The 11,065-nt window shown below is 42.2% G+C and overlaps 1 protein-coding gene across 5 annotated transcripts in view; it reads left to right on the forward strand.

The window, feature by feature from the left end:
* Positions 1-10,481, forward strand: part of LOC147304660 (growth factor receptor-bound protein 10-like) — a 68,186-nt gene extending 57,705 nt beyond the window's left edge. For all 5 annotated transcript variants that reach the window (XM_086279335.1, XM_086279336.1, XM_086279333.1 and 2 more), the window contains 5 exons: positions 644-760; positions 1,233-1,299; positions 1,418-1,505; positions 3,725-3,818; positions 4,855-10,481. In XM_086279335.1, the coding sequence (XP_086135461.1) occupies positions 644-760; positions 1,233-1,299; positions 1,418-1,505; positions 3,725-3,818; positions 4,855-5,001 (513 nt within the window). In that variant the 3' untranslated portion in view covers positions 5,002-10,481. The remainder of the gene's footprint in view (positions 1-643; positions 761-1,232; positions 1,300-1,417; positions 1,506-3,724; positions 3,819-4,854) is intronic.
* Positions 10,482-11,065: the final 584 nt, after the last annotated feature.

Here is an 11,065-nt window from a genome sequence, read left to right on the forward strand (position 1 = left end):
TAGGCGATCAGTGGCAGCTCAAACTAAAAGCAGTTCCACTCAGTTTTCCTGATGTTTCCTGAACTCAGCGTTCAGTTTAGAAGCTGAAGCTGGGTTTGCCACTGCGCTTCTTCAATAGAGTAATGGTGTATGATTATCAAAGCTTTTAGGAAACGGTTAGAAAGACCGTGAGAAAAAATTAACACAGCAGATCTTCGAGCATTATGTTTAATTAATGTAACTTCTTCTGAAAGGTGTTAGGATATAATATAACAACGACTCCTAAAAAGGGGAAAAATTAATGTTGGATTATTTTGTGAAGAGTAATATTATTATATTATATTATATTATATTATATTATATTATATTATATTATATTATATTATATTATATTACATTTATTATAAGAAAGTCTTGACTAATTTGAGTCCCACAGCCAGATAGCCAGCAGAGGCTTGTGCTTTTCCTCAAAAGGGGCATTTGTGGATTGACTAAAGTGGGTCTGTGTGCAGACAGGATTTGTCATGCTCCAGTGAGTGTGTCTGGCTTGTTTAACCCTTGACCCTTGTCTACCACCCCTCCACCCTTTTTCTTGTATGCCCCCTCCCTCTAACCCCTACCCAACCACCATCACCCTCCACCCACCCTGCCGCTCTCCAAACAGCGAAGCGTATCTGAGAATTCCCTGGTTGCCATGGACTTCTCCGGGCGGACCGGTCGCGTCATCGACAACCCCATCGAGGCCCAGAGCGCCGCCCTGGAAGAAGGGCATACCTGGAGGGTAAGCAGAGGGAGCAAGGATTCTGTTCTGCAGGGTGGGCTTAGATAGGAAATAGAGGATATCTGACTAGAAGTGCAAACGTATTCAAGCCGCAGCTGCTTTGTGTGATTACCACAGAATATGCAGGAGTTTCCCAGTATATTTAAAAATTGACTGCTTTTATGGATGGTATGCACTGAAGCCTTTCATACCCTACAAGGCTGCGTTTTCTTTGTGAATTAAAGTGTGTAGTAGTTGCACTTTACCAAAGCTGTGCATCCTTCAGTAGAGTGTTTGTTATTGGACTAAAAAGAATTGAAGAGAGTGATTCACAGTAAAACATTCCTGTGTTTGTTTTGGTCCAAAGTGATGTTTAAACATAGTTTAGTTTGCCATGAGGGTTACACACGTGATGGGCATGGCTTAGGGACTTTGACTTTGAGGGAGTTTTGTTTTACATGATAATATCTAACGATAAATGTGGTGTTTATAGAAAAGGAGTCAGCGTATGAATGTCTTGGGCAGTCCCAGTCCCCTGCATCCATCTTCTCTGAGCACAGGTACTCTCATGTGACACTGGCCTAGCAATAACACCATGAGCAGTATAAATACATTTACAAATATATATAATATGGTTGTGTCTGTCTGTGTGCGTGAAAAACTTCCCGTGTTTTTCAGTGATTCACAGGACACAGGTGTGGTTTCATGGTCGTATCATGAGAGAGGAAGCCCACAAAATGATGATACAACAAGGCCAAGTCGATGGGTGAGTTACGACATTGTCGAACGGAGAGCGCTCCTCACGTGAAGGCTCCGGGAGGAAGATAATTTTGTCAAAGTAGTCCAAGTGCTGTCAGGATGATTGTGCTTTGGTTCGTCAAAGCAACAACACACACAGAGCAAATTTTAATGCTTTCCAGAAACTGCAAAAGAACACTGCTCAAAAAATTACTGGAGCACTTTTTAATCAGAATATTGCATCAAGTCAGTTAAACTTCTGAGACCTGATGTGGTCAGGTTAGTAGCAGAGGAGGTTTTAATCAGCTTCAGCTGCTTTGGTGTTGATGAAATAAACAACAGGTGAACTAGAGGGGCAACGATGAGACAACCCCCAAACAGGTGGAGGCCACTGACATTTTTCCCTCCTCATCTTTTCTGGCTGTTTCTTTCACTAGTTTTGCACTTAGCTTGGGTCTGTGTCACTACTGGTTGCATGAGACGATACCTGGACCCTACCAAGGCTGGACAGCTTGGACAGTACAAACCAATCAAGATCAATGCGAGCCATTACTAGAAGATTTGCTGTGTCTCCCAGCACAGTCTCAAGAGCATGGAGGAGATTTCAGAAGACAGGCAGTTACTCTGGGAGAGCTGGACAGGGCTGTAGAAGGTCTTTAACCCATCAGCAGGGTCCACTGTGCAAGGAGGAACAGGGTGAGCGCTGCCAGAGATACAAAATGACCTCGAATAGGACACTGGTGCAAATGTCTCTGACCAAACAATCAGAAACTGACTTCATGATGCCTGAGGGCCCGACATCCCCTAGTGGACCCTGTGCTCACTGCCCAGGACATTGGAGCCAGATCTGCTTTTGCCATAGAATACCAGAATTGGCAGCTCTGTACTTTTCACAGATGAGTGTAGGTTCACCCTGAGGACGTATTAGAGACATTAAAGGATGTGGAGAAGCCGTGGAGAACATTATGCTGCCTGTAACATAGCATGACCGATTGAGTGGTGGGTCAATGATAGTCTGGGAAACACACAGACCTCTACAGGTTAGGTGACAGCACTCTGACTCCCATTAGGTATCAGGGTGGAATCTTTGGAGCCATTCTCAGACCCTACTCTGGTGCTGGGTGGATCCTGGTTTCCTCCTGTTGAATGTTAATGTTAGGTTTGTAGCATAAACCTATTCGCTGGAACGTTAAGACAATATAATTACACTGCAAGCAAGACGCAAGTAGGCAAACTTCTTCATGGTACTCGTGCACGGGAGAGAACCGGACAAACGCCGTTCCTTCGCTTGGCCCCAGTTGCTCTCGTCCGTCCTCCCGTACACTGTCCTTTTATTGAGGTTACATGAATATGCATAGGTTCACTAACATGTGACGTCTACATACACAAAGAGTACCTTGCCTGTGTGTGTGTGTGTGTGTGTGTGTGTGTGTGTGTGTGTGTGTGAGGTCAAGATGTGACCCTGTGAAGCCTCCCCAAGGCTGGCACCTAGAAGTCTAACAGATTTATCTAAACAAAAAAGCACTTAGACTAGAACAGATGTAACTACGTTAATCCTACCATAACAATTAAACAAGGTACGAACTTTCCCATGCTCCCAGTGTGGAATGCACACCAGGCCTCTGTAGCCTGTTAAAGATCACACAACTTATCACTACACAATGGATTATACACTTCTAAGCATCTATGGTTAAATATTTCTAAGCATAAATGAGTAAATGTTTCTAAGCATAAATGACAATCAACAATACAACTCTATCAGGAATCTCTGATCTCATGTGGTGAGAGTATCCACTCAATTCCTGGAGGATGAAGAAATTGATACCATTGACTGGCCCTGCTGGCCTGACCTAAATGCAACAGAACACCCCACATTATGTTCTATGTTTCAGTGCATCTGAGCAACCAGGTTGCACCTCAGTCATGCCCTGGTCCAGATCTGGGAGGAGATGCCCCGGTACACCATCCATAACCTGCTGCATCATTTTAAATTTTCAGGATGTCTTTGAATTCAGCTTTCTGTAGGTTGATCATTTAGTTTTCATCAAACGATGTGGCATCTTTTCATCCTAACACATTACCCAGTGGAGTAATATCCAACGTGATTTTTCAAAGTGGTCCATTAATTTTTTTGAGCAGTATATTCAAGGTGTGTATTATCAAGCATATGGAAATTCATGGTAGATATGTCAGTCCTTTTTATAAGGTGGTTGAACTAGTTCTCATGATGTAATCTTTTTCTTTCAGGTTATTCTTGTTGCGGGACAGTCAGAGTAATCCCAAGGCATTCGTGCTCACCTTGTGCCACCACCAGAAGATCAAGCACTTCCAGATCCTACCGGTCAGTGTGATTACAAAGCAAGAAAAATCTCACCGCCTCTGTTAAGATGCACTGAAATGAGAAACGGTGTGAAAATGACACAAATTTGACTTCTTGTTATAGTCTGACTGCTAAACTGCAGTCACAGTCTCATAAACCAGCTGCTGTGGCTTGTTGGCATCACCGGCAAAGGAGTATATTTGTCCCCAGAAGCAGGTCCATCTTTAAAAATAGTCTGCGATGCAGTTTAATTCTATAGTGTAAAAAAACCCTACGGCAGACTCTGCCCAGCGAGCCTGCTACACTCATTTAGCATCACCACCAACCCGTGTCCAAAGTACGCTGTGCTTTTTTAAGATTTTAAAATGTGTTTTTTGCTTCCTCCCAGGCAGCCGTGCACTTAGATTTGTTTTGCTGCAGGACAGAAATCACCTCGAAACAGCTCAGAGGAAACAGATCAATCAGTTATTGACAAAGATGCAGTTGCATGGAGAAAGTGTTTTAACTTTATTTGGAAAAAGGTATATATGTATTTCAGACTGATTACATTGAACTGATAATAGATGGCCATTCTCCTCCAATGGAGTTTCTGTCCGTTCAGTCAAAAGTGTAAATGTTAAAAATGCCCAGTTGATAAAACTCATTCATGTTCATCCATCCCTGATATTCTAGTGTGGATCAAAGTGACTGATAGACAAACTAATCTGTAGGAGTATAAAATTTGTTGGTTTGTAGTTTATATCGTCAAAGAAATGCAAAAAGTAGCCAGTCGGATCACTCCACAGACTGTACTGAGTATTAATGTCATCTCCAGGTCTGAGAAGGGATAATGTCCTAAACCTAACCCTAAACCTAACCGGCTTCATTAGTGTTTGATATTAAATCATTTGCTTATCTTATAAATGCAGTACAGTGGCCTGGCGATGTAGACCTGGATGTGATCATCTGTTTGCACTCCTGTCAGATGTTCCATGTTTTATCGTTACCTCATAAAGATCAGTCTCTGTCATGTGGTGTCTAAACTATCTCCTCTCCTCCGTCTGATTCTGCTCTGAAGTGTGAGGAGGACGGTCAGGTATTCTTCAGCCTCGACGACGGCGCCACCAAGTTCACCGATCTGATTCACCTGGTGGAGTTTTACCAGCTTAACAGAGGAGTGCTGCCCTGCAAGCTCAAACACCCATGCACCGCTGTGGCCTTGTGACACTCCTCCCCCCCAAACCTTTCTTTGCACACCTCTCTCCCTGAGATCTCCCTCCCTCCCCTTCTGTCCCCTTTACCCCTTCCCTTACCAACGCAGTGGGGGTTGAGGAGATGGAGAAAAGTTACGTCCTGTTTTGTGGATGTGAACAACTCTGCTAGGAGCCAGGACTGGAAGTCGATGTCCCCCAGTGGGTAACGGCCAAGTGTCGAAGACTGTGGACTCCTGCGGTTGTTTTGTTATTGGTGTTCAGACCCCAGAAAAAGACCAGCGTGATGTGAAACCACAAGATGGCTACAGTATGTTTCCAGTGGGTCTCTTGGATGGATCCCTTCCTTTAGAGTCCCAAACCTTTCAGCCCCACCCACCCACCTTCCCCATCCTCCAGGCCTGATAAGCTGTGGTGCCCGCCCTGTCCTCGATACCGAGGTGGGCGGGGAGCGCCACCTTCTGACTTCCTCAATGATCATCAGGGATGGACGGGAACCTCCCTGGGTCCCATCAAACTTGATCCAGGAGTTTTCTCAACCTGTGCAGTCCAGTCTGGATAAGCTGACACCCTGCCCTCCACCCCCCGGAAACACCTTAGCGGGGCATGACGTGGCATCGCTGCCGTGTCCCGACCCACAGACCCCTGATGCAACCCCAATCCCGCCTCCACACGAGCTCAGAAAAAAGTCGGGAGAGAAACGAGAAGTCGCTGAAAGGCAAGACGAGCAGAGCAGGGGCGAGGGTTTGCTGAAAGGACAGAGGAATGTTTATCAGGAAGGCTGTACAAGCCTCTCTTGTAGAGTTGATTACTTGATGTCATTTTAATGCTGTTTTATTACTGTTGATTCAATGAAGAACTTGTTTTGCACTCCCGAGCGGACAGACGACAGCTCTTTAGCTAAGAGAAGCTGCCTCCTCTTCCTCCTTCACTCCCCTTCTGAAAAGCACGCATGTGAATTTCCATCAGCTCTGGCTGGATTACGGTGGTGTGGGAGCACAGTCACATCATGCAGTGCTTTCCAGTAAGGTTTAAGAACATCTAACTAACCTCCCCAGCCGTGTGTGTCGTACCAACAAGACCACAACAATTAAAAAACATGAATGTGCTCTTGAACCAGCTGTAGGTGTCTCAAGACTTTAAGGAAGAAGAGGAAGATTTTCAAATAGACTCACTTTAAAGTGTGTCGAGCCCAAGCTTTCTACCATTTCGGTCTTTTTTTTCCAATCAAAATGGTTATTTTATCTGTTGGTGAATTTGTCTTTGAATGTTTTCCTTTTACTAAATAATTTCTGAGCTCTCTGCTTGCACATTTTTAAAAAAATCAGCCTGATTTGTTGTCGATGGGTTGGAGCTGTCGTGTTCGGATTCTGACCACTGTTCCCTCGTTGAAAGCAACAAAAGCACTCTCGAAACTTTTATTAAAAACATTTTAAATATGAAATTTGAACAAATTACTTGAAACGTGAACTCAGTTGTCTGTGTGTCAACAAGCAGTCAAATGAGCTTCACTCGCCTTAAGTGAAAATTGTGAGCCTTGTGTATAAAATTGAAGCTATGTTTTAAAAAGTAATGCACATAGAGTAACACGTTTGGGATTTTTTATTCAGGGGTGGTGGAAGAACATCATGAGTGGGGAGAAATGGTGGGAGATTTGGGAAACAGTCCTTTTTTGCTTTCTTGTCAAGAAATGTAACACACTCACAGGATCTGTACATTAAATATGAGGCTAATGCTAGCGTGACTAGCAGTCTTGACTCTGTGCAGTTAGAAAGTCTGCCTAAAGCCACCTCTAAAGTCAGTAATCAACATGTTTTATCATCCTGGAAACAACAGTTTGTGAAAGTTATCTGATGTTTTTACTGAGCTTGGCTAGCTGGCTGTAGACTGCTAGCTAGCATCACACATAACTAGCTAGCTTCTCATCTCTGCCTTCTTTTCTAACAGGAAAGCAAAAAATATATTTTCCAAAAGGTCTAAAAGATTCCTGTAAAGTAAAAATCCATTGGAACAAAACTTTGAAAACATGTACTGGTGATGAAATCTCAGATCTGGATAAAATGTCAGTTAACTCTATATTTAGATATTTCCATTAGCTGCATGAAGTGAGCACCATTGCTAAACATCAACAGGGTCGCTAAATTACAATCAAGCAGAAATGGCTTCTTTCTTGATTTCACAACCAATCCATCAAACAACAAATCCACCGCTACAGAGACATAGGAAGCTAACATTACAGAGGGGTTTCGCTTAGTTTAGTAGTACCAGGTCATTGTTTGAGTAAATTAAGGGCCAACAAGTATTTGTTTTTGTTCTTTCATTTTGAAAAAGTAAAAGTATTCAATTATTCAAGCTTCTCAAATAACAGGTTTAGTGAACTGAACCTCCAGTTTCAGATTGTTGTACTAGCTGTCACCTTTGGTTCTTGAGATTTTTTTTTTCATTCTTTATTTTTTGTAGACACATGACCCCTAACCATGTGACATTAACTTGTCGGCCATTTTGGACATGTGACAATGTAGGATAAAGTGAACAAGGCCCCAATCACACAAGCCTACAGACTGGTCTGCAACCAGCTGGAAACCACTGGTCATGATGGGGAAATAAGTATTACTTGAATGCTTGCAAGTAGTTAATGGAGGTTGATGGTTTTCACTCGAAAAATAAAGTCTCAGTCACACATGCCTTCCGGGTGGTCAGTGGCCCCTATTTTTCCCCAATGACCCACCTGTCAGTATGGAAAACATTTTGGAAACTGTAAAAAGTGCAGCAATAAAAGGAAACAAGGAATATTTGTATTTATGTAAAAGTTGTCCTTTTTTGAAACATGCTGGTTGTAAATCTCAAGCACAGCTTTTACTTTGAAGAAGGAATCCTCTCCATCTCTGGTTTGTGTGACAATTTACTACTGCTCAGAGAGTAATTACAAATATCTTTCAGACATACATGACACACAGCGATGCAAATATGCTAGCAACCAAAGGAGTCATTGGGAGGTTTCCATTATAGCACCTACTTTGCAACTGATTTCACCCAGCGAGAGCCACCAACCTCCTGGAAGTACTACCAACCAGTCCGTAAATATGTTTCCCTGACAACTAGTGGTTGTATCGTTTCTAATATGATGCCATGTGAGAAATCTCAGTACACCAAAATTTGACCAAAATCTTCTAAATTGACTAAATTGGATATTAGTGATGGTTAGTCTGTAAGTCTAGCTGCTGTGATAGTAGATCTCATGGAAAACATTTGTCACGTGAATGTGTCCAAAATGTGTTACCATTTTACTGTTTCGGTTTCCTTGAATTTTTGGTTGAACGCTAGCTTTATACTAGAACATACCACATGTATGTTACAGAGAACGAGTTTGCTAATAGGTGGCTAAATGCTAAACACAGAACCTTAACCTTATGCCCAATCTTAGCATTCATGGTTCAAAACTCATTAAAGTGGCATCAGTTTGTGAATCAGTCGGTATCATAAGCTTTTTCCCCCCTCTACCTAGTTGGTCTACTGAAAAAAAAATGAGCTGTCATCAACCAATTCATGACATGTAAGAGAAAATGCCAATTGTTGATGCTGTTGCCAGGTCTCTAAAAATGAATCTGTAATAGTCAGCATAGAGATCAGTTCCAAAGAATTAGATTCACATAGAAATTCCTCTCAAAGTAGCTTAAACAGATCACGAGTTAGTTTATTTTTGACCTTATTTATAGTAACAGGAAAAAGATGCCCAAGAAAGGAGACGAGGAATCCTTTTTGTCATTCCTACTGTCACATGACCAACTGAACCTGTGTGACATAACACCTGCTTTTGTGCAGCACCCGTCCCGCCCTCACCTGCAGTTTCCATCCATCCTACCCCAGATTCACAGGGTTAGAATGAGGTCGGCAGACTCTAAGCACCGACACTGATACACACACACAGACACACACACAATCCACTGCCGCCACCAGCCAACTAATCGCGTGACTTAAACGACTCACCAGCTCTGCACTCCACCAATCAGGCCTTTCTGGTCAGTCAGGTCAGACTCTCTCCAGGGATTGGATAATGCTTGAATCCCCCGCCCCCCTCTCCCACCTGTGTCCAGCCTGTAAGCTATATGACCCTGTGGTAAATGTGTGTGTTGGTGTGCGGATGACCAGACTGTTATATTCACTCTTCAGGAAGTCTGCTGGCTAACGCGCTTGCCCTTTTAGAGGCGGTAAGAAGACAGTCTGGTAAAGTCGGGGGGGGTAAGCTGCAGATTTAGAGGAGACGGGAGTTTGACTGGAAGTTTCCCAGCATTCCCAGTCATCAGTTTAGGTTCTTCCCTGTCTGACAGAGGATGAAAGCCACGTCACTATGGGTCAGCGGGGACAAAATCACCGTCCTCCCTCCATTTTTTTTTTTAAGTCACTGTGCTACAATGCAATCGTTCACAGAAGTCCAATCATATGAATATATACCAGTATAAAGTCTTGTTTTCAAAGTATGTGAAGCTATGGAGAAGATGTAGATCTAACACTGTACCTAGGTCACAGATCACTATGTATGGGCTGTTATGCTTTTGCTCATAACTCCATGTAAAATGAAGAATGATTTGTTTTTTCCTTTTTTTTATTTTATGATTGTGTGTATGACTTTATTGTGTATTGTCTTTGGTTTGCCACAAAATGACGTATACCACAGCATATACAGTATTAATTAAATTAAACTTCTTTTTTTATTTTATTTTAAGAAATCAAACTGGATTTTTGGCATGTGTCAAATTTCTGAACTTCAGTTGTGTTTATAAGCTGACAGGCTGTCGGAGTCTTCATCTCTGCCAGGTTTCAACTCTTTCAGTATTCCCTCTCTGTCATTTATACTCCATGTTTGGATATTAAGCCCACACACACACACACAGCATTGTTTTTTGATGGAGAGCGCACACGCTAATTCTTAAGCTTTTCATCACAAGTAGTGCAATTATAAGCTGTAGCTCCAGAGGATTGTGCATCTCATTATAATGTCTATGTTGTCTGATTATTTTTCTTAAAGGTGCGTAACATTTTTTTGTATTCTCTCGCAGCACGTGCCTCTTTCTGAAACGGTCACAGCTCCCTAGTTGCCGTCCGTCCACTCTCACACTGCGTTTCAAATTAGCTGTGACTGTGAAATGCAGCCTTACCGGAACTAAATGCTAATGTGGACGTCACACGTCAGTCCCACTGAACTTCGGTGACTTACACTATAGGTGCAAGTGAAGCTAACTCATTGTTTTTATTGCTGGGTCAAAGTCATCATAAGTTGAAGTCAAATATAAAATTCCAGGGAGGAAAAAAACAAAGGATCAAATGAACTGTAATCATTTTTTCTGATGTACACTCCTCCACTGTGCTTTGCTTCATTCTGTCTGTGCGGCTCCTGGATCTACATTGTATCCTTTTCAGGTATTTTTTGTACAAATAAGGGACTGATATATTCTCTGTTTATTGGAAATTAGAATAAAAGACAACATTGCTATAAACCAAACATGCCTGACTCCTGCTCTGTTGTTCTCTGCTGTTTGAAGTTTGGATTAGATACGCTATGTACTCTCACTCGCTTTTATTCTTGCAACCAGATTCCAATTTTGGACATTTTCATTCTTCATGGAAGATTTTCAGGATTAGTAAATCAGATACTCCTTAGAGTATTCCAGTCTAATAAGGTACAGGAAGCTGTCTTTCTCATTTTGCCTTTTTATCATCAATTAATCTTTCATTTGAAATGTGAAGCAAATATATTTAACTGTAATAAATAATGTAATTTAAAGGCTACAGAGATAGCTAGTTAGCTTCTAGGATTGTCCATTGTATCCAAAAAACAGTTACTTTTGAGTATTGTGCCACCCCTTATTTCTTTATATTTTTCCAGGAAATGGGAAACAGCTGCAGAGATTTCTGGGGGGAAAAAACACCTGACACCTTTTGCCGGTTTCTAGCACAAACTGTGATGGAGCCTCCACCGTGTTTTACAGGTGACTGTAGATCCTGCAAGTCACTGTAGAGTTTCTGCAAGTTTTTGTTGCACCAGAACTTTCAAATTTGGATTCATCAAACCTGTTCCTG

This window comes from Aulonocara sp. 'chitande type north' Nkhata Bay, linkage group LG22 (assembly GCF_057382095.1).
Source record: "Aulonocara sp. 'chitande type north' Nkhata Bay isolate Kocher_YH1m ecotype deep benthic linkage group LG22, A_spYH_male_GT1.1, whole genome shotgun sequence".
Taxonomy (NCBI): domain Eukaryota; kingdom Metazoa; phylum Chordata; class Actinopteri; order Cichliformes; family Cichlidae; genus Aulonocara; species Aulonocara sp. 'chitande type north' Nkhata Bay.